Source organism: Cydia splendana, chromosome 20, assembly GCF_910591565.1.
Source record: "Cydia splendana chromosome 20, ilCydSple1.2, whole genome shotgun sequence".
Taxonomy (NCBI): Eukaryota; Metazoa; Arthropoda; class Insecta; order Lepidoptera; family Tortricidae; genus Cydia; species Cydia splendana.
The window spans coordinates 8,141,380-8,165,286 of NC_085979.1; the positions used below are offsets into that span (position 1 = coordinate 8,141,380).

Genomic DNA, 23,907 nt, shown 5'->3' on the forward strand with positions numbered 1-23,907 from the left:
TATATACACCTCTCGGAAAATTCGGCTAAGTATGAAAAATACATCCCTTACAGTTAATGAATTTTTGGTAATGCACTATACAGGATTTTTGTTTGGTTTGGGCCTTGAACCCAGAGGGTAGGTTTGGGTTCCTACCCCTAAAGTGTCATTCTATGGAACTTGCTAATTATGTAAACAAACCGCCATACTGAGATCATCATTTAGTGACAATTTCAATATGGCGGTTTGTTTACATAGTTAGCAAGTTCTATAGAATGACACATTACATCTAAACTATAGGGTCCTGGGTCCTCCCTATAGTTTTTTAAGGTACCTGCTGCAGTAAATGCCTGAGCCCAGGGTTGGAAGGCATCATGGGCCGCATGATGCGAGGAACAGCCCCGGTTCCTCGCTGCAGCTGCTGCTGCAATTGCAGTTGCTGCTGGTGTTTACGTTGCTCCTGGAATGGTTATACGGTTAATAGGGTATTTGACTACTATAGTTCGTTTTTTTAGCATTAGAAATAAGGTAAACAATCTTGATGTGTCTTTTAATTGAAAAACACATTTTAAAAATAACTTACGCCAAATATGTAACAATTATGAATCTAATACGATCTTTTATATTCTTCTGCTTTCATAAGTAATAGTTATTGATTTTTAAAAAGCGTTTTTCAATTAAAAGACATGTCAAGATCGCTTACCTTCTTACAAGTTCTTTCTAATGCTAAAAAAAACGAACTATAGTCAAATCAGTTTCTTTTTTCGAAATGTCAAAACTATTTTGCTTGTATGGAATTTATATGAAACACTAGCATGTGACGTCACAATCAAATTACCTACACTTTATAGTTATAATATAACTGTTATATGCGGGTTTTAAAATAGAAATAGTGTCTATAAATAACTGCTGTCCACGTTTCTCTATTAATCTACTGGTGCTTTATTTCATGAATGGTGTAATAGTAGTTTATGTGACTGCTACCCCAAGTAACACAAAAGTAGCTGAATATTGTTTGAATAATAGAGCATTCCGTACTGTATGCTGAATAAGGTAGCTGTATAACGTCTGTATAAGCGCTTATACAGACGTTATACAGAAGGTTTGGGCGCAAAGTGGGCTAGCCCACGCCGCTTATTACTGAATAACAGTAATGTAATAGCTGTATAAGTGTGTGCCCACACATTGAATCGCTGAATAACACTTGTATAGAGGCTGTCAAAAGCTTCTATACCGCTTTTAAACCAAAGTTATCCAGCTTTGTATAGAATGACTCAGTTAGTCACACGTTTTGCAGCTTTTGGTTCAAAAGTGCATTGTTACAGAATATATATTCAGCTATTTGTGAACTCGTGTCAAAGTGTAGTGTCTGAAGTGAATACAAAATAAGGAGGACATTACCCATATATTGATTTGATGTTTACATAACATCAATTTCATTGCGCATGCGACTTTACTGTTAATATATATATACATTTTATTTAAAATTTTAAAGCGCCGCGTAAATAATGCACTGTTTAGAAAGTAAATATAGAAAATGTAGCACTCCACTTTTAAATTTGTAATTTTTTTGCGGTGTTTAGATGTTTTAGTGATAGAAAATGTACTTTAACAAGTTATGCTACGATAAAACTAGTTTTATAAATGAATATAAATGGGTTTTTCAGTTCATTTTAAATTCCTATTTAATTTTAGAGGTTAGAATATGAGCAACCGTAATGGCGTCCGACTGTGCTGAATATAAGCTGCTGCCACAGCTATTATGTGCTAAATTTCTGAATAGGCATTCACATTATTCGCGTTACTAAGCTACATGTTAGATAATAATGGTTTTAGAACAACAAGTTTTGAATAACATCAGTATAATAGTAATTGTTTTCGCAATCTTAAAGCATATTAGGGTTCTATACACAAATGGTAAAAACCACATAGATCCTCACTAGTTTGATGAGAAACATTATAGGTATGTAACACGGGCAATATTCAATCCTACTTCCTACTAATATTATAAACGCGATATAATATTTAAGTTATATGATAAATCTGGGGGCACGGCAGACTACACAGTTATTTTTTCCGTTATCAGTTCCGACAAATATGTAGTAGGTAAAGGTATACGCAAAGATGTACGAAGTGAGTACGAAGATGTGTATAGTATGAGTATGGTGTGGTTACGAGTATGGTATTAATATGAATATGGTATAGGTGCGAAGGTGCGGGTATATTAGTAGCGGGTATCACGGGTATGAGTACAAGTATAGTTTGGTATGGGCAGTATTGTTTAGGTATGAGTACGAGTATAGTGTGGGATGGGTATGAGTAGACCCACTTGAAACCTAAAAACAGTCCGTTCAAAATCGACAGGAGAACCGATTTCGCTATATTTTAATGGGGGTGATTATTTTATTTTTCACATAGCCAGTCCAGTCTACAAGTTTTGAATGCAACAATATCAATAACTAGCATTTGCCACAATGTTTGCAAACTAGCAACAACCTTAAATGGCCATTGGTAAACTTTATCTCGTTGCAGTAAGGTATGCAAATGGTCAGTTAACAGTGTTTACGATGGTAGCTAGCAATTGTTTTACGTCATTAAAACGACAATGCATCTTGTGTAAAATAACCAATCGAAGAGAATTGTTAAGAAAACTAAACCTCGATTTTTTAAATAATGGTTGGATTAAAGAATAAATACGCAAGATGCGTTCAAAATAAAATAAAAACACGCTCAAGCTCAAAGCAAACAGGCTCAAGTAGCACTGTTGACCGTGTATAAACTTATAAAGCTACGGAACCCTCTCCACCGCGCATTTGTTGATACTAAGCAGTAGTTTGAATAGCGCTGCTCATTGCGTTCATTTTGCAGCTTTTAGCAAGAAAAGATAGTATATGTGTACTAAAATCGCTATAACTTAAGTATAAGTGTTGTTTTAGTATTTATTATTCAGACGTTATGTCTATAAAAGCCATAACTAACCCATATACCTATGCAGCTACTGAATAACAAATAATATGTGGATTTCATTACAGCCTCCAGTAATAGCGTCCACCTTTATTCAAAAACTAGCATTAAAACAGAAACTGCAACCGCTTTTATACAGTTGAAAGTCTTCACCAACGCTTCTTTTCAGCATTTAGTAGCCACTATCACATTTTTCTTAATATTGTCTGCTTAATATCTCACGACACAAAATATATACAGCTAATTGCTGCTAATGCTGCTATTATGCAGCTTTTAGTAACCACAAATGCTTTAAGCTGAATAATGTCTGACTAACTGTGTAAGAAATAAGTATTATTCAGCTTTAATATGCAAAACCGATACTATGCAAAATTTATTCAGCATTTAGGCCCCACTAGGCCCACATATTTTCTTATTCCGAATTTAGTAATTTCCACCGCTTATACACAAAATTTATGCAATCTTAATTTGAATAAGATGATAATTTTACTCTATTATCCTGCTTGTGTGTTACTTGGGACATAATGAAAGGTATTAAACCTCAAGTGTGGGTTTACGAAACGAATGCAGTGAGTTTCATAATAGTATCACACGAGTGTTTTAATGCCTTATTATGTACAGTTACATACACTGCTTTATCTACACACATATTATAATCTTTCTATGATATATTCACTAACAGCCACATATGTATAAAAATTAGGTAATTTGATCGTGACGTCACATGTCAGTGTTCCGTATAAATTCCATAGTAGCAAAATCGAAAAAAGAGACTGATTTGACTAGTAGTCAAATACCCTATTGTGAAAGGTTTTCAGCAGAGGGGTAAGCTCTTAAAGGCGACTCCGGTTATTAAATGCTCTAAGGTAGAAATGGCTTACCTCAAGCTGCTTGTAGTGCTGTTCCTGCTGCTGAGCCGCTTGCAGGTGCGACATGATGTCCATCTGTCGACCGAACAACTATATCAACCAATATTTACTGAAGACCGGCACCAACATTCAACATACAGCCAAATGATTTAGTTCCCGACCCATTTCGTACCTTGTCAAACATCAAACATCAATTGTCACAGTGGACTACCTTGTCCTAATGAATGAATCGCAAAAAAAATGTACGTAATTAAGCGCAGTTAAGAAGCTGTGATTAGTTTTAACTTAATTGATTCATTTGTGTTACGAAAAATAACTATGTAATGTGTATTGTATTTATTGTACTTAATTCGTACACATATAAGTCTATAGTCTATAGCATACACACTTTCATGCATCTAACTTAAATAGAAATGGCTTAACTGTGGTAACACAATGGAATCATTAACTTTGGACTAATTACAGGTGCTTAATTATGTACACATTTTTTGCAATTCACTCTCAAGGGGCCCACTGATTAACAGTCCGCCGGACGGTATCGGCCTGTCAGTTGGTCGGAACTGTCAACATTTTGTTCTAACTGACAGGCCGATGCCGTCCGGCGGACTGTTAATCAGTGGGCCCCTTAATACTCTACAACTTTTTAAAGAGCTATCAAAAAGACTAATCGACTTCACTGGTGACCGAAGACCTGGCAGCTTTCTCACACAACGTATTAGCATCGCAATACAGCGGGGAAATGCTGCCAGCGTCCTCGGCACCATGCCAAAGGGGCCCAATTTCTTAGATGTATTTTAATTTTATTTAGTGTTAGTTTTATTTTATAGATAAGACAGTGACAATCAACATGAAAGTCGCTATAGGTACTCTGTATCGTTAGGTATTTAAATAAAAGTAAACAAAATCTACCCTCAAATGGCTCCTTAAGCCAGTTGAGGGTAGATGAAAACATCACATGATCAAATAATGTAAGTTAAAGTCAGGTCGTTCAGTGACTGATCCAGGCGGTTTTGTATTTGGTCGGTTAAACAGTAAATTTAATGTTATAACTACCCGAAAATGTACAAATTGTGTGTTTACTTTGATTTAAATACGTAAAGATAAAAAATTAAAACTATAGGGACCTCAAACTATTGTTAGTGTGACAAGGTACGAAATGATACTGAAATTAAATTCTTTGACCCTACAATTTATTTATTTTATTTTTATTTTATTTGAAAACATAATATACAGCATTACAGTCGAGACCCAATCACTGTACAAATCAGATTACAGAATACATAATGTATTTACACAATTTAGAAAACCAGATCACAATCAACTTTCGTCCATCATCTCACAGTACCGCAGACATCTGACACACAACCATTCATCGACTTGCAAACATATCACATTCTGGTGCCCATGACAGAAGCGAGTTCAACAGCCTCAGAGCCCGCACAGCTGGTGTAGATTAACTGTACAATATACAATCAACAGCAGAAGACAACTTTGTTATTGAGAAATAAATGAAGTGGAAATAAGTCACTCGAACTCGCGAGTCTAGATCACTAGCCCATCGCTTGCCAAAAATCTACTGACACCATGGTATAATAATATACTCCGCCTGGTACTCTATTCCGAGATTCGCGTATGACCTAACTGACACGGGCCTACGTCATCATGCTGTTTACAGGTTCTCAAACTTTAAAATGTGGGAGAATTTTAACCAACGGTGAAAATTATTTTAACGGCATTAATTTTAAGTTATTCATGTAGAAACATAGTAAAATAAAACAAATCTAATGTATTAAATTAAACTTTATTTATCTATACAAGACAAACGTTTGAAAAACTAATTCACAGTTACACATTAATTACCAAGCTTACGACGTGAAAAGTTTGGAAAACACTGCGACTGCTGACACTGAGCGAGAAGGAAATAACAATTAACACGCGTTCGACAAGGATGACGGTCAGGGCATGAAGTTATCTAGATCCGAATAGTCAAATGTGACAGCGCTATCCTGTGTTGCCAGTAATGTAAACAGAATTACCCGAACGTGTGAAATTTCTTTCGTGAATCGGAAGATATTGCTAACGAATAATTAAAAATGACGTGTTATTGTAAAATTTAAGATAAAATACATATAAATGAAAATTATAATATTATAAAGAAATATTTTAACTTATTAACCATAGGTATAATGTACCCATGTAACATGTTATGTTGAAATAAAGTGGCAATGTTATTGTGACGTAGGCCCGTGTCACTCTGGGAATAGAAGACCATGTTTTATTAGACCATGACTGACACATTAGCCTGGTAGGTAATGTAAGTCCAGAAGTTCCTGGCTTTAGAACTGCTGATGGCTGCAGCTATTACTACAGCTGGTTCTGAGTCTAGCAGTTAATCTACACCTGTAACTCCAGCAGTACCTGACTCATTCACTGCTCCTGCTGGTAACTGCCTTCTCTGCAACTTTTGGTTATCCAGAATCAGCTGTTCCTCTACACATGTAACTCCTAGTTCCTCTACACATGTAACTCCTAAAGTACCTCCTGGCTCTTGAACTGCTCTTGCCGGTACCTCCCTCTGTTACAAGTGTTACAACTGCTGGTTCTCCAGGTCCAGCTGTTCCTCTAAACCCGTAACTCTAGCAGTACCTGACTCTTGAAATGCGCCTCCTGCTGAAGCTCGGCTTCAAGCGTCTGCTCAATCTGCTGTAACTGCTGGACCTTTTCCAGGTTCTTCTGGCGGGCGGATTTCAGCCATAAGACCTATAACTCTAGCAGTACCTGACTCTTGAACTGCACCTCCTGCTGATGCGCGGCTTCAAGCGTCTGCTGGACCTTTTCCAGGTTCTGCTGGGGAGGCTGCCAGGCCTTTCAGCTGTAAGACCTGTAACTCTAGCAGTACCTGACTCTTGAACTGCGCCTCCTTCTGATGCGCGGCTTCAAGCGTCTGCTGGACCTCTTCCAGGTTCTGCTGGGGAGGCTGCCAGGCCTTTCAGCTGTAAGACCTGTAACTCTAGCAGTACCTGACTCTTGAACTGCGCCTCCTTCTGATGCGCGGCCTCTAAAGTCTGTTGTAGCTGTTGTATCTTTTCCAGGTTCTGCGGGCGGGGGCATCCAGCCCGTCCAGCTGTGAGACACCTTTGCTGCCGGGCGCTTGTTGCTGCTGCTGGGGCACCTGGCCGCCCATGTTGCCGATGTTCCAACGTCTGCTCTGTCTCTACAGGATTTTGTTTAGGTCCAGCTGTTGCTCTAGACGTGTAAGCTGTTTTTCTATACCTGTTTTTACAGTACCTAGCTTTTTAACTGCGCCTCCTGTTGATGGGCGGCTTCAACGTCTGCTGGACCTTTTCCAGGTTCTGCTGGGGCTGCAAGGCCTTTCAGCTGTAAGACCTGTAACTCTAGCAGTACCTGACTCTTGAACTGCGCCTCCTGCTGATGCGCGGCCTCTAAAGTCTGTTGCAGCTGTTGAATCTTCTCCAGGTTCTGCTGTCGGGCGGCCTCCAGCCCGTCCAGCTGCGAGGGGCGCGGGCCCTTGCCGCCGGGCGCCTGCTGCTGCTGCGGGGGCACCTGGCCGCCCATGTTGCCGCCCATGCCCATCATACCCTAAAATTGTTTTCAAGTTGAAAAATTCATCTGGATAACCTCCTGAGGCCTGGTAATGTCATTAAAGGACTATGCGTCAAAATGGCCCCAAAACCAACAGAGTTGAGAGTTAGGTCATTAGATGGAGACACTCCTGACTTTGGTCAAACTCGGCTCCGCTCGGCTCAGCATTGCTCCGAGCAATTATTAGGGTTGGCACCACTTGACTTCCTTGTGCGTGCACGACCACAGATAAGATAATCACTTGAATTTTGACAACCCTAAATAGCTGGAAGGGATAGTGCCATATATTAGAAAGGGATAGCATGATCCGACCCTGAATCGCTGTCAAAGTTCGGGTTTGTAGGAAGTGTCCTTTCTGTACGGTAGTACTATTATTTCTTCTGTGCTATGGGCACCAAGCGGAATTCCATTGCAGAACTGAGATATTGGTATTTTAGTCTAAATGTGGTCACCCTTATTACCTAGGCAATAGGCAATAGGCAATCATTCAGTGTGCTCGCCCGGCGGTGCGCGAACATCTACCCTGCAGCAATTAATTTACTTACTAGGACCCTATTGCCTAGGTAATAAGGGTGACGACATTTTGGCTAAAATACCAATATCTCAGTTCTGCAATGGAATTCGGCTTGGTGCCCATAGAACAAAATGAAGTACATATAAATACCTATCTAATGACCTTACTCTCATTTCTGTTGGCGTTAGGTCCAGGCTGCATACAAAGTTGCCCATGGTCCTTTAGACAAATTTTAACTTTACCACTGTATACAGGATATAACGAAAATCTGATCTGTTTAAGGGCATGTTCGGCATCGTGTTCTGATTAGGAATAATAAAAATAATAAAACGAACTGTAGGGTTGTCCAAACCAAGAAGAAAACAAATAATCAACCTGTGGATGCATCTGCTGCACGATGCCCTGCGGGCTGGGCGCCTGCGGGCCGAGCGGCGGCATGGCGCTCATGCCGGCCGCCATGCCGCCGCCCATGCCGCCCATGCCGCTCATGCCGGGCGCCGGGATGCCCGCTGACGACATCGTCGGCTGCATCGTGCCTGCACCTATACACATAAAAAAAAAATATGACGGACATCATACACAGATCAACCTAGCCCCAAACTAAGCAATGCTTGTACTATTGGTGCTAGGCGATGATATACATACTGTTAAGAGAGAAAACACCATACATCATTAAATAAAGGATTTAATACATAAAACACGGAAAACATGCGTAGCTTCAAATAAATCACACTCCGACGCAGTAATGGCGGGCAATCCTCGTCTGACAGTTCGGGTCGCGCCAGACGTAGTGTCACCATTGATACCGGCCGTAGGGCTGCGTTCGAGTAAACCACATAATCGGTTATCAATACTTATAAAGATAAATACATACTTAGAAAACACCCATCAACAAACAAGTCACAGGAACAAATATCTGTGCTCATCACACAAATAAATGCCCTTACCGGGATTTGAACCCGGGACCATCGGCTTCACAGGCAGGGTCACTACCACTAGGCTAGACCGGTCGTCAAATTTAAAAGTTTTACCATTTGAACGCGACGCCTATAGCCTCAAGGCCCAAGGTCCTACATATAGTATTTCAGTTCGATGAAATTTAAACCATATTCAATTGGAACAGGGTTGTATTTATTAACTCATATTTATAGGCTAACAGTTACCTGCAACCACGAGCAGTGAAACCTGTGTCGAAACGTCGGTAAATAAAGGTAATAAAATAAATTCGCGATAGAACCGTCTATAAATGTGAAATAATATGTGTTCTAAACCCGAAAGTTTTAAATACTAGAGTTGCATTTCTTTTGTTTCGTTAAATTTTAAAACAAATAAAAATCAACTCTATTCCCTGCACTATAGGTTCAAATTTCAGTGGCTCATTTTGGGTTTTTCATTTGTATGGCAGGAGGATAGTTCGCAGCGCCAGTGGGGCCAAACCACAGAATAAATAATAGTACTAGATACAGAAGGTTCACTCTCTAACAAAACGCGTCTATTACGAGAGATAAAAGCGCAAACGCGAGCAAGCGTTCGTTCCGCAGAGGTGCGCGGCAACCACTACCGCTAGACACCAAAATTGGTGTGGGCCGCATGTAGGTTGAAGCGACACGGAGTGAGCCACGCCTGGCCTGGCTTACCCGCCATGGTGGCTGTGGGCATGGCGCCCGGCATGGGCGCGGAGCTGGCCGGTGGCATTTGTTTGATGATCTGAGTCATCTTCTGTTGCTGGATCACCTGAAATAGCGGATTTATTTTTAATGCCATTTAAAATCATAAAGGCCCGCGCAAACCGGAGGAGCGCAGCGCAGATCACCGAGAACGATTCTGAGCCGATTTATATTATTAAGTATTAAGCCGAGGCACAGAATAAATAATAGGACCACCGTACAGATAGGACACTTCCTACAAATCCGAAGTTTGCCAGAAACTCAGGGACTATCCCTTTCGGCTATTAAGGGTGGTCAAATTCAAGTCATTATCTAATCTGTCGTCGTGCACGCAAAGGAACGTCAAGTTGTGCCAACCCTAATAATTGCTCCGAGCAATGCTGAGCCGAACGGAGCCGAGAATGCCCGAAAGTAGGAGTGTCGCCCCACTGGCCGAGGTAAGCTATCTTGTCAGGCGTTCACGACTGAGGGACACTTTCTTACCTTTCGCAGTCGATCGACGAACGTAGCCTGGTTGTTGGGTATGAAGCCGAGGTACGCTTTCTTGTCGGGCGTGTACAGTAGGATCAGCACTTTGATGCCGTATTCTTACCTTTCGAAGTCGATCGACGAACGTAGCCTGGTTGTTGGGTATGAAGCCGAGGTACGCTTTCTTGTCGGGCGTGTACAGTAGGATCAGCACTTTGATGCCGTATTCTTACCTTTCGCAGTCGATCGACGAACGTAGCCTGGTTGTTAGGTATGAAGCCGAGGTACGCTTTCTTGTCGGGCGTGTACAGTAGGATCAGAACTTTGATGTCGCATTGCGGCGGCGAGGACATCGGCGAGAAGTGGACACAGCCGGCCTGCGAAAATAACATCTGAATAAGTATTTTTTAGAAAAAAATAGTTATTTGTTTTACAAGGGGGCAAAGTTGTTGATTAACCGCTCGGATGTTCGAGCAGGCGAAAGAGGCCAAAAATGGAATCTTGAGCGTTGCGAGGGTTTCAAAGCACGAGGGTTAAACAAAATTTGCCCCCGAGTGAAACACAAAAATTTTCACCACACCAACATGAAGAAAATATTACTGTAAGATATCAAACAAAAACAAACCAAATCAAATCCAAATGAATGTTATTATTATTAAATATTTATCATTAAAAGTCATCATTTAAAAGTCAATTCAACCAGCAAACATAAGAAAATAACTCAAAATTTTCATTTGATTACTTTGCCTCACATGTGAATAAAATGCAACTTTGCTATCGGTTTTTGAACAATCAAGAGAGCCTTTACCAGTTGGTGTGGTGAAAAGTAAATTGCACAACAGGAGAATACAACAAACCATGATTTATATTCGAGGTAATTTATGCCCGTCCTGAGACAGTGCGGGGGGTTGTCGTCAGAAATGGACTCTTTTGCTTAAATAATAAGGGTAATAAATAAAAATATGAATGTTTTTAATATACTTACAAATACGTTACGTTGACCATGACTTTAGTAATTGCTTCATGGTACAGCACAGACTTGCTATCCTTGAGATACTGCCCTCCAATGTTATTCAGCTGTTTCAACCTCTAGGTGGTGCTGCTTACTCTTAGCGTATTATGATCGCCTGGTACTTTTGGGGTAACGCTCGACTGACTTGAGGTTAAAAATTTTAAACTTTTTGATCCAATGAGGTCAAAAATTTACAAATAGCTCACTATATTAAGACATAGAATGTAAAATTATTTTTCTCAAAAATGGACGGCAAAGTCGACTTTGCCGTTTAAAAAATAGGTCGCGAAGCGCGTAGTTTATGGTCAGTCAAAAATTAAAAAGTTAAAAACATTGCAGTCTCGATTTTGGGACTGCAATGTTGCATACAAATTCCATTATTTGTCGAGTTCCAAACTTTTTAAAAGTTGAAATGGCCATATCAAATGAAGGCACAGGCCCATTAAACAGCCAAACAGATGATTAGTACCGCGACTATTTAGCTGTCTCAAATAGGTTGGCGTATTTTCGGCAGAAAAATACACTTCTATTTTTTTATTAAAAAAATAAAAAGGCGGCAAAGCTAATTTTTTCAATTGTTTCTACTTTTTTCCGTGAAAATATATACGTAAGAACGTTGCTTTTGTAAAATATTTCTATGATATTTATATTTCTTGCACCATTTTTGAGAAAAGCACTATATATGACTCGGCTGGAAGGCTACTTGCTGGCTTCGGATTCAATTAAACGGACTCCCAAGGTCGTCCGTTTAAAACGAATCCTCAGCCTGCAAGTAGCTGCTTCCGAGCCTCGACAATAATGTACTATTTTTGACGTGATAACGACTTATAAATCGATGAACACCGGTAGCATGCACGAAAAAGTGTTACGTTGTGGACATATCTCCATGGTAACGTTGTGGACAGATCTCCATGGTAACGTTACGGCCAAAGTATGCAATTTTTCATCAATGTTTTCTTATGACGTTATCACGCGAAATTATCGTCCGTGAAACGACTTTACAGACAACCATTTTTTTTTATATACTTACAAATCACCTAGTGCTGCTTACTCTTTGCGTATTATGATCGCCTGGTACTTTTGGGTGACACTCGACCGATTTGAGGTTAAAAAATTGAATCTTTTTGATCCAATCAGGGCAAAAATTGACAATTGCTCACTGTATTAAGATATTATGTGTTCCGTTCCACGTCGGATATCTTCATTGAGAGAGCAACACGATCGTTGACCGATAGGTGCCGCTAGCGTCTATGTAGTCGCTCCGCCCCTCGCCGTGACGTAGTTCCGCTTCCTTCCTGCCAACCATTGCTCGCTTCACGCTGCTCGCCGCGGCCATGTCATTGTTTCGTCGACCGTCTGACCGATGGTCCGCAAATATTTTTTGCGTATATTTTTGCAGCATGGTGCTTTAACATTTCCGATCCAAAACTCGGTCGATTAAATAGTGAGATATAGCAGAGATCGCTACTATTAGTCTTTTGGCGGTCTCGCGATCGAAGTCATCGAACGGTGCTTTTCGATTCTACCCACTTTTTTCTTGCTAAATTAATTTCATTCCATGCTGCTAAAATCGTTACCGTTAACTCGCATTTTCGAGATCGAAGTAGGAAGTGCGTCAGTGGTTTTCGTTAACAAGTGGTAACGCAAGTCGCTCCGCATCGGAGAGGGAACGTGCGGTCATCGTGCCGGCGGCGGCGGGGGCGGCGCCCGGGCGGCGGACAGCCTGCGCGCGCCGCTGTCGGGTGCCGCGCTTCGCCGATAAGGAGGTTTGGATTGTCTCGAACCATCCGGTGAGCCAGTTTAATGATATTCTAGTTTTATTGGCGTTCAGAAGTTACTTCGACACTAAAGGACGGTTCTCAGGCAGGTCGTATTAACCTGGGAGTACCTCGTGTCGTTAGTTGCGACGCGACAGGGGCTCAGGGGAGGTCGGCCCCCGCGCGCCGGCGCCGTCGACTTTCTTCTGCTGTCGTCCAAGGTGACTCCGAGACGCCGCGACGCTGCGGGCCGGAGCCCGAGGTGTCGCGGTGCGAGGTCCGCGGGACGCCCACTCCTGTTGCGGACGCTTCCAGTCCGCGAGAGCAGTCGCGGTGCGGACGCTTCCAGTCCGCGAGAGTCCGCACCCGCTCCTCAGTCCGCGCCCGCTCCTGTTGCTGCAGTCGCGGTGCGGACGCTTCCAGTCCACGCCCGCTGCTGTTGCTGCAGTCGCGGTGCGGACGCTTCCAGTCCGCGAGAGCAGTCGCGGTGCGGACGCTTCCAGTCCGCGAGAGCAGTCGCGGTGCGGACGCTTCCAGTCCGCACCCGCTCCTGTTGCTGCAGTCGCGGTGCGGACGCTTCCAGTCCGCGCCAGCTCCAGTTACTGCAGTCGCGGTGCGGACGCTTCCAGTCCGCGCCCGCTCCTGTTGCTGCAGTCGCGGTGCGGACGCTTCCAGTCCGCGCCCGCTCCTGTTGCTGCAGTCGCGGTGCGGAGGCTTCCAGTCCGCGCCCGCTCCTGTTGCTGCAGTCGCGGTGCGGACGCTTCCAGTCCGCGGGACTCCGAGTGACGTCACTCGCCCGCTCCTGTGGCTGCGGGCGCTTCCAGTCCGCGGGACTCCGAGAGACGTCACTCGCCCGCTCCTGTGGCTGCGGGCGCTTCCAGTCCGCGGGACTCCGAGAGACGTCACTCGCCCGCTCCTGTGGCTGCGGGCGCTTCCAGTCCGCGGGATTCCGAGAGACGTCACTCGCCCGCTCCTGTGGCTGCGGGCGCTTCCAGTCCGCGGAACTCCGAGAGACGTCACTCGCCCGCTCCTGTGGCTGCGGGCGCTTCCAGTCCGCGGGACTCCGAGAGGCACACGCCCGCTCCTGTTGCTGCGGTCGCGGCGCGGGTGGATAGCGGACCTGTCTATCCCGTCCTGGCGCCAAGGTGAAGGCGGACCGCTTCTGCGTCCCGACTGCTCGAGTGGAAGGAAGGTAAGTTACGTGGAAGCAGTGGAAACGCTACGAGTATAGCGACGATCGCCGCGTTGGCTGCCGTCCGTCATGACGTCGCTCCGTGGTGCCGCACCTACGCGCCGGTGGTGGCCACCACGATGGCGCCACCGAGGGCAGCAGTGTCGCCGTGATGATGAGTGCAACTACGAACCAGCCATCGGCCCGGCGCCTATCGAGCTGGCCGCCACGACGGCGCCTCTCGCCTCACGCACCTGAGCCTGGCTACGGTGGCCGACGCACCAGTGCCTCCCGAGCTGGCCGCCACAATGGCGCCTCTCGCATCACGCACCGACGCGTCCCAAGCCGGCGGTGGCGGCCGCCACAACGGCGCCGCCCGCCACGATGGCACCACCGCCTTGCGCACTGGCGCCTCGAGCTGGCCGCCACGATGGCGCCTCTCGCCTCACACCAGTGCCTCCCGAGCCAGGCGGCGGCCGCCTCACGCACCGGTGCCTCCCGAGCTGGCCGCCACGATGGCGCGTCTCGCCTCACGCACCGGCGCCTCCCGAGCCGGCGGCGGCGGCCGCCACGATGGAGCCGCCCGCCTTACGCGACAGCGCCTCTAGAGCGGGCCGCCACGATGGGTCCTCGCCTCACGCACCAGCGCCTCCCGAACCAGTGGCGGCCGCCATGATAGCGCCGCCAGGCCTCACGCACCGGTGCCTCCCGAGCCGGCCGCCACGATGGCGCCTCTAGCTTCACGCACCGGCGCCTCCTGAGCGGCGGCGGTTGCCATGATGGCACCGACAATCACGTCGATGCTGTCCACCGATGCTGCAACCACGACGATGTCGTCCCTTGCAATGGTCCCGCGAACTTACCTGCCGCCGATGCTGCCTGCTGATGGGCGCCTCAGTATCAGTTTTGTCCTGTCCACATGGTCCCATTGAGGTACTCAGGCGCCTATAGCTATGGTGCCACATCACGAACAGACCGCTAAGCTCTTGTTTTCGGTTAAGGAATCCTCCGGCGACGGCAGAAAAGGTTGTAAGGAGCTTCGTCCTGCGTGGCTCGACTGCCCGGAGTTGAAAGCGGTAAGATATGTCGATACTCAGAGGAAAATACGTCGCGTTCCCGGGCTTCATAAAGGTGCTGATCGACGAGGAGCCGTGCCGCTTCGAGGTTCCTACGACTTCTCGAGGCCATGGAGTGATCCAACCGGAGAACAGCTAGCGACAAGGCCCTGTGCGACCGCTCAAAACCGAGGTGAAAGGCATCGAAAAGGTCTGCAGACTTCACATAATTATCTCTGCTTGCCTGCGCTCTCCAGCTTAAGTTCCGTCTTACAAAGTCTTTCTCGTGCGCCAAGCCCATAATAAACAAAATGGGATAAATAAACCCGCTGCGCCTGAACAAGCTTGAGTTTCCGGTGCTAAGAGAAAGGGGCCAGGAGGACTCCAACAGTTTACATCTGTCTGTCTTCGACTTTATCGATACAGTTTTGTTACGCAAGCGCCAAAATCGATTTTAGACTTGATTTCATTAGTTCGATTTCCTTAAAAGCATGCGACCATGCCCCTACACTAGCTCGATATAGGGTGTTTCTTCGGATAAAGCGAATCAGACTATCACGCTCCTAGACATCACGTGGGACACGCGGCACAACACCCCGATTGAAAGTTTTCCTTTTCGCGACATACAGGCCTGCCTTGCTGCCGAGTTTCTCGCAGAAATGAGACTCAACGCCTCCTGTTCCGTCTCAAACTCGCAAACTTTAGTTCATGGAGGAAGGTGACACCTTCGCAGTCCTCAGCAACACGAAGCTGCCGAAAGCCTCGCGCCACTTCCTCCCTCATCTTATGCAAGCAGTCCGTTACAATCTCCAATATTGGTAGACAATGTACGAGGTAAGGCCCTTTCAGTGAAGAGTAACCGTTAACGGGCCACATCTGCAGCGCTGACGACAGAAGTGTAAACATACAACCGCACCACTACAGTATACATAAAACGACGGCGACACTACATCCCCTCCGTTACCACGGCTGTCGCAAAAACTGCTGATGCCAGCAGATCGTCTACAGGTCGCGCTGGTTCCTTGCTACTTACCAGGTCGGTACAACCCCCGAGGGCGACGGTTTATCAAGAAGTCACTGCGCGCCCGAGTGGCAGCTACGCCCAGAAGCCGCCGAGACTATCTTCGCCTGATAGGCCTGTTGGCCAGCCTCCGCTTTCGAGAGCCTTCGCACTGTGTCACGGTATTTCTTAACAGACTCTGAACTGCTACCACGTCGCGTCTGGCAGCTGCCGGTGATACGACTTGGTATGGATGTCTCCACCTCCCAGCCTAGTCTGTTTACTGTGACGGCGTGATAAGGAGAGCCTTCACGCAGCTGTGGTAAGCTTGCAATTTACTGGCGGTCCTAGTGAACACAGCATCAGACCGCCCTCTCTTACGAGTCAACGACCTTAAGAATGAGGCGTAGCTCCTGTCAGATAGGACGCTCCAACACCGAGCTGGCGAGATCAGGAGTGACGTCCGCTGTGATGTACCTACTGGCGTGACTGGCGCATGCATGCAACATGCCAAGGGCTAACGCTACGTAGCGAACGAGACGCAACTGTCATTGTCTCACTAATATGGAGGAACCGGGTATTCCCGGTTCCGGTACTATGTTTGTATTGAAAACCAGTAACGGGAGCACTCCCTAGATCGTCCCCTTGTCTAGGCCGACTGTACGCCCACAATGTAGAAATGGTCTTCATGGTGCATCAAAAATAAGATCGACTGCCAGGTACCTCTAATACCCAGTGAAGTAGCGAGCTATCTCAGACATCTATTTCTATTGTCCATGTTAGCTTTCAGAACGATACTTGTTCATAAGCCTGTAACAAGTGCTGTATGTGAACCACTATCGGACACTATGCCTTCTTCCAACGCCATTAATAGCGAGACCAGCGCCTCCCAAACCACCAGCTTGGGACGCGAGAAATCTACTTGCCCTAATTTGAATAGCCCTACAACGTTAGGTACGTTAGAAGAAGTACGATAGAAGAGCTGCCGCACATTTGCTGTTAGCATCAGACCGCAGGGTCAATGACCTTAGTCTACTACACTGTAGCCCGGGTAATTGCATAGTTAACTTTCACGCTATTATTTTGTGTCCGAAATTCGGCTCTAAACCAGATAACGTGTCTTACCGACTTGACTCTTAGAAGCTCCGGAATAATGTATAGACCCAGTAAGTAGGTAGTCTGGGTACGTCAACTTGCGAGAATTACACAAATGTTAGGGGACACTGCGCTTATTTATTTCAGCCACAGTCTCATCTAAGCCGGCCTCGCCTACGATTGCTTTCGATCCACGATGTACTTGATAACTAAAGTGGCTGGAAAACTATCCACTTAGCGATATTTTGGCTTAAGTTAATTGGGATCATGACTCGCCGAGATTCTGCGGTTCGGAAGCGATTTCGAATGAGAAATCTCTCAAACCAGTTTAACGTCAGATTCGAACCTGGGATTACAATTTAAATTCTCAATTTCCTGTAATGTATCATTATAACGAGTCACTGTGATTTCATGGGTTGCAATATGTCGTATATATTTATTCTTTCGCTGAGTTCTATGACAGTAGGTGTAGCCCTAACGCTTGCGCGCCCGCTGACTCGCCACCAGGAGATAATAAACAGGTCTCAATGAAGATATCCGACGTGGAACGGAACACATAATATAAAAAATTTACCTTCCAATAAAATTGGTATTATGTTTCCTTCCACGTCGGATATCTGAGTAATGCCTTCCTGGCAGGCTTCTAGGCTACTTTTATGCCGACGGTACTTCTCCTCAACAATGACATGGCCGCGGCGAGCAGCGTGAAGCGAGCAATGGTTGGCAGGAAGGAAGCGGAACTACGTCACGGCGAGGGGCGGAGCGACTACATAGACGCTAGCGGCACCTATCGGTCGACGATCGCGTTGCTCTCTCAATGAAGATATCCGACGTGGAAGGAAACATAATACCAATTTTATTGGAAGGTAAAATTTTTATATTATTAAGACATAGAATGTTTTTTTTTTAATATACTTACAAATCCGTTGACCATGACTTTGGTAAGTGCATCCAAGGCCTCGTTTTGCTGAAGATGGAACAGCACAGACTTGCTATCCTTGAGATACTGTCCTCCGATGTTGCTGATCAGCTGTTTTGGCATCAGCTGCATCAGGAGTTTGTTGGGCCACGTATCTACCTTCAGCTCTGGCTCTATGTCCTTCGAGTTGGCTGATACCTGAAAGGGTAAAGGCAAAGAGAATTTGAAATAGAGAGTTACTGTCATGGTAAATTATGAAGCTACAGTACATTTACTGCCATCTTTCGACAGAAGATTAAAACTGTTAGAACGCCATTCGACTTTGATCTTTCACTGATGTGTTAACTTGTTAAATATTAATATTAACGCCATCTCTACTCGAAAGTAGGCCAAAGGTATGGTGCAATCTTTTCGAGCGTTGGCGCCATAACCTTTGGCCTACAGTCGAGTAGATGGCGTTAATTTTAATATTTAACTAATTAACGCATACCAGTGAAAGAATAAGGATAAAATTCCAATGGCGGATTTGCCCTAAGGCCCACTAGGCCCGGGCCTAGGGCGGCAAAAAAATAGGGGCGGCAAATTGTGACAAAAAATTCGCTGATGATAACAAGCAATAACTTAAAATGTAGTCAATATGATGGGTGCTGCGAAAGGGGTGGCTACAGGGCCTGAGGCCTAGGGCGGCAAAGACTGCAAATTCACCACTGAGTAAGGTAAACGTACTGGTGCTCGACGCGGTCCCAGTACATGTCATCTTGAAACTTAAGTCATTGTCAAAAGACGGGACAGCAAGGTGTCATCATTTGGGCATTAGCATGTCATGCACTAGTTTACCTTACTACGTTTACCTTATATGACATTTATTTCAGTTTCTATGACACTCACCTGGCACGGGAGATGCTTGGTAACCTTCTGCTGGTCGCCAGGGTTTTTTCCTTTCTCCATCCACTCTAACACGCCGCTCCATATGTAAGTCCGTTGAGGAGTCGGTGCTGCCCCGGTCGATGGGCCTGCCGCCATCATGCCGGGCATGCGTTGGATACCGGGCTGGAAATAAGGGTACAAGTCATTAATAGCATACTAACACCGACTTGCACCATCCCACTAACCGGGGGTTAAGCGGTTAAACCGTTAACTTAGTGTCAAATTGTACTGGTAACCATGGTAACTCCAAGTTTAAGGCTCCGTCACACAGGCGCGTTTTGCGGGCGGCGCGTGCCGCTTTTATATATAAAACGCTCACGCCGCGCTCACGCCCCGCCCGGAAAACGCGCCTGTGTGACGGAACCTTTATCCGGTTAACCCGGATTAGTGGAATGGTGCAAGTGGCCCTAAGAAGAATAACTAAGTATGTACCATTGCCCACAATGTTAAGAGTAACGGTCCATCTAAACCAGTCCAGGCCCCAATTTCACCACGGTGACAGGTGCGACAATTGTAAAATCACTGTTGCTGACGTCACAGGCATCTATGGGCTACGGTTACCACTTACCATCGGGCGGGCCGTATTCCTGTTTGCCACCATCATTGTATTATTTAAAAAAACTTTATTATATCGGAAAAAAACAGATATTTCTTTTGCGACGTTTCTGACAATTGTCAAGATTTAGAGGTAATTCTTGACAGGTAATGAGTTATATGTCGGAATTTCGTGACAATTGTAGTGTTTCTTGTGACAATTGTCATAAACTTAGCAAGAGAAATATCTGTTTTTTTCCGATATAATAAAGTTTTTTTTTAATAAAACAATGATGGTGGCAAACAGGAATACGGCCCGCCCGATGGTAAGCGGTAACCGTAGCCCATGGATGCCTGTGACGTCAGCAACAGTGATGTTTTACAATTGTCGCACCTGTCACCGTGGTGAAATTGGAGCCTGGTATTTTTAATTCATAACAATAACATCGCCAATATCGCAAAGAATTTTTTTTTACTATAAACAATAAATAAAAAAAAATCTATAGATAAATAGGCAGCTGCCATTCTTGTTTGTGACGTCACGATAGCAATATTATTATGACTCAGAAAGTGGGTATACCTGTGGAGGTGGATAGGAGGGCTGCGTCAACTGCCTGACGAGCGCCGAGTTGTCGTATAAGGGGTTGCGCGGCGGCGGCAGCCAGCCCGTGTTGGGGCGCACGGCGGCCGTCGGCCGGAACTGCGGCGGCCGCGGCGCCGCCGCCGGAGCCCCGCGGCCTTGCCTAAGGAAATAGATAACGGGGTCAAACATCGACGTTGCACCCACCTATGATGCTATGTGCTCAACTTTTGATTGATAAATAGTACTTTTTTGTCAAATTACCATCGAAACACAGATGTAATGTAGTGCATAATCCTTTACCATCGAATTTTCACGGAAACGCACGAGCGTGTTATGTTATTTCAGTCAGTCTCAGTACAAAAGTACTGAGCTTGACTGAAGTAGCATGACAAATACGAACGATTCCGAGAAAATACGATGGAAAACAATTATGCACTACATCTGTAGCTAGTGAGTTTTTTTTAGATCTCGCGTATGCACATAGCCCCACCATTTTAAAATTTTTAAAAAGTGAATTGAAAAATAAAAATTATTACAGTTACCTATCACAAAATATGATACAACAAATTAAAAAAAAATCGATGAATGAGTGTAGGCGGACATCCGAAAGAATTTTTGCCCGTGCTGAATCGAAAATCTCAGCCTTCACTCAACCATTAAAAAAAAACTAAAAGTATGGCGTATACAGCTCGAAATAAAAATGGGCCAAGTACAGTCAAGTGTAAAAATATGGGTGCACAAATCATCTCAAACATATGTCCCATAGCTCTTATGTCAGCGAATTAAGAACTATGGGACATATTTTTGAATAAGTTGGCTACACCCATATTTTTACAGTTGACTGTACCCGTCAACCGAAGAGTCGTCACCACACTGCCGCGACACCGCAGCCACAGTTCTCAACCAACACTTTTCATAGCAATTTCTGTCACAACGCGTTCCTAACACACGTGGCCCGTGTTTCTCCACTTGCACATTATCTTCAGTTTGGGTGGACTTGTTGATCTTTCCCATAGTTATAACTTTAAACCCATACACTATAGTTCGTTTTTTAGCACTAGAAAAAAGGTAAACAATCTTGACGTACCTTTTTATTGAAAAACACTTTTGGTAAATAAGTCACGGCAAATATGTAACCATTATGAATCATATACGATTATTTACATTATTTTGCTTTCATAAGTAATAACTACTGATTTTTAAAAAGCGTTTTTCAATTAAAAGACACGTCAAGATCGCGTAATCTTTTTCTAATGCTAAAAAAGCGAACTATAACTAAGGAATATTAAGGACCAGTTGCATCAACCACACTAACCGACTGATCAACATCATTCAACAGAGAACTATGAAAACAACAGAGAACAGAGAACCTACAATAATATTTAGCGAACGCTTCAAAGGGGCCCACAAATGCAACCGACCTTAAATCTCGTAAATTAATGTAAAACATTGATGGCGCAATTAACCACCTGAGACCCAGAAGCAATTGTTTTGTTTTTGAAATTGGAACCCTTAGTTGCAATAAAAGTTCAAAATAGATTCTGGAATATGTACAAAAAATTGTACATAGGGACTTAGGAGGATAAGCATACTGAAGTAGATGCCACAGTACGGTCCCCGACAATATGTCTATGATTGATAAGTTTTCAAGCGCTAACTTTGAAATTAAAATATTTTCAATTAGAACAGTGTTGCATTTTGAAACATTACAAAATCAACTCTATCTCCTGAACCATAGATTTAAATTTCACTAGCAAATTTTGGATTTTTATTTGTATTGCTGTGCCTTAGAAGATTATTCAAACCACAAAATACAGAAAACACCACAATAACCAAGAACACAGGCAATTATTGCACCATATTTTGTAACAAACAATTTTTAAACTAAGATGACTAGATTTAGTCCTATAAAAATCTGCAGCGATGTTGATAGCACACGGAGTGCAAGTGTTATTTTAAACGTCAAACTTCTATGAAAATATGACGTATAAATAAAACTTGTACTGCGTGGGCTATCAACATCGCTGCAGACTTTTCTTCGTTTAATTCTAGCACTTAAGACCACTAGGACTAAACTGAACATAGAATATGTTTTTAATCTAACAAATGATACTACATATTTAATAAAATAAATACGTTCACAGTAAACAACTAGCCTAAGAGAGATAACAAATGCTACTGGCTGGTAAATACCCGACCCATAGAGTACAGAGATAGGTATATGTACGGGAAATAAGATGAATCATCAGAGTATTTAGTTTTATATGACGTAATCTTGTATACTGATCAATCAAGCTGATGAAATTTCCTTAAATAGGGTATTTGACTACTAGTCAAATCAGTTTCTTTTTCCGTACTGTCAAAACGATTTTGCTAGTATGAAATTTATATGAAACACTAGCATGTGACGTCACAATCGAATTACCTACTATTTATAGTTTTATACGGGTTTAAAAATAGAAACTGTGTCTAAAATAACTGCTGTCTACGTTTCTCTATTAATCTTCTACATACATACATATAATCACGCCTATTTCCCGAAGGGGTAGGCAGAGACCACGGATTTCCACTTGCTACGATCCTGACATACCTCTTTCGCTTCCTTCACTTTCATAACATTCCTCATACACGCTCGCCGGTTTAGGGTGCTACCCCTTCCAACTCCCACTTCCATTTCTCCCTTATACACTCTCTTTGTTAGCCTTCTTTCACTCATTCTTTCCACGTGTCCAAACCATCTCAACATACCTTTCTCAATGAATCTAATCAAATCTATTCTCTCTAGGTTTCTATTTATTAATCTTCTGGTGGTTAATTTCGTGCATGGTGTAAAATAATTTATTTTAAATACAGTGAAATACCCTATTGCGACTTGTATGAATTTGAGTAGGTATTATGGGCTGTCCATAAATTACGTCATCGATTTTTGACGATTTTCGACCCCCCCCCCCCCCCCCCCCCTAAAATCATCAAAAAAACATGCTTCGAACGACCCCGTTTCCTCCTACGTCATGCCCGCTGTCCAGACCCCCCCCCCCCTAATTTGAAATGACGTAATTTATGAATAGCCCCTTATGGTAAGTATAGAATGTTCGGGAGTACATACCCATAAATGTCTGGAGGCGCTTCTGGTGCGGGAGGCGGCGCGGGGCTCGGTGGGCGCTCCTTTAAACTGTACCCTCGAAGTAATACTAGGTGCCGAGGGTCCTAAAAAGAGATTATTTAAACTGACCAGTGGTTACAATGTTTTTCCTGTAAAAAACAGGGTCATGGCTATTTTATTGGCAAATCTTAGATCAAAATATCACTATAAGAAAGTCTAAAATAGATACCACTGCTTCTCTGCTTTGCATATACATACAAGGGCCTACCGCGAACTTTGAATTTTGAAATAGGCTATTTCCCTACTAGTCAAATCAGCTTGTGTTTTAGAACTGTCAAAACGATTTGCTAATATGGAATTTATATGAAAACGAGTATAGTGACGTCACGGTCAACTCACCTACTGTTAATTGTGTTTAAAAATAACTGCTCTCTATGTTTTTCTAATAATTATCTGGTGCTTTATTTTGTGTACGGTGTGAAATAATTTATTTTAAGTAGAGGAAACATCCCTATTGCTACATCATCATCATCATCTCCTGCGAGCAATGTGGCCCGCCCACTGCCACTTAAGTCTGGCAATTCTCTGAGCTATGTCGAAAACTTTGGTTCTCCTGGGGATCTGCTCATTTCTGATTCGATCACGCAGGGAAACTCTGAGCATAGCTCGCTCCATTGGTCTTTGGGT

At 44.0% G+C, this 23,907-nt stretch overlaps 1 protein-coding gene across 3 annotated transcripts in view; it reads right to left on the bottom strand.

Moving 5' to 3' along the window:
• LOC134800710 (mediator of RNA polymerase II transcription subunit 25-like) overlaps window positions 1-23,907 on the bottom strand; it is a 41,162-nt gene that overhangs the window by 14,554 nt on the left and 2,701 nt on the right. For 2 of the 3 annotated variants that reach the window (XM_063773220.1, XM_063773222.1), the window contains exons 5-14: window positions 23,224-23,324; window positions 20,115-20,277; window positions 18,962-19,123; window positions 18,074-18,271; window positions 10,298-10,441; window positions 9,567-9,663; window positions 8,305-8,471; window positions 7,218-7,412; window positions 3,825-3,902; window positions 314-439 (exon numbers count right to left, since the gene is read on the bottom strand). In XM_063773220.1, coding sequence (XP_063629290.1) covers window positions 314-439; window positions 3,825-3,902; window positions 7,218-7,412; window positions 8,305-8,471; window positions 9,567-9,663; window positions 10,298-10,441; window positions 18,074-18,271; window positions 18,962-19,123; window positions 20,115-20,277; window positions 23,224-23,324 — 1,431 coding nt within the window. The remainder of the gene's footprint in view (window positions 1-313; window positions 440-3,824; window positions 3,903-7,217; window positions 7,413-8,304; window positions 8,472-9,566; window positions 9,664-10,297; window positions 10,442-18,073; window positions 18,272-18,961; window positions 19,124-20,114; window positions 20,278-23,223; window positions 23,325-23,907) is intronic. The other variant, XM_063773221.1, reaches the window with a different exon arrangement.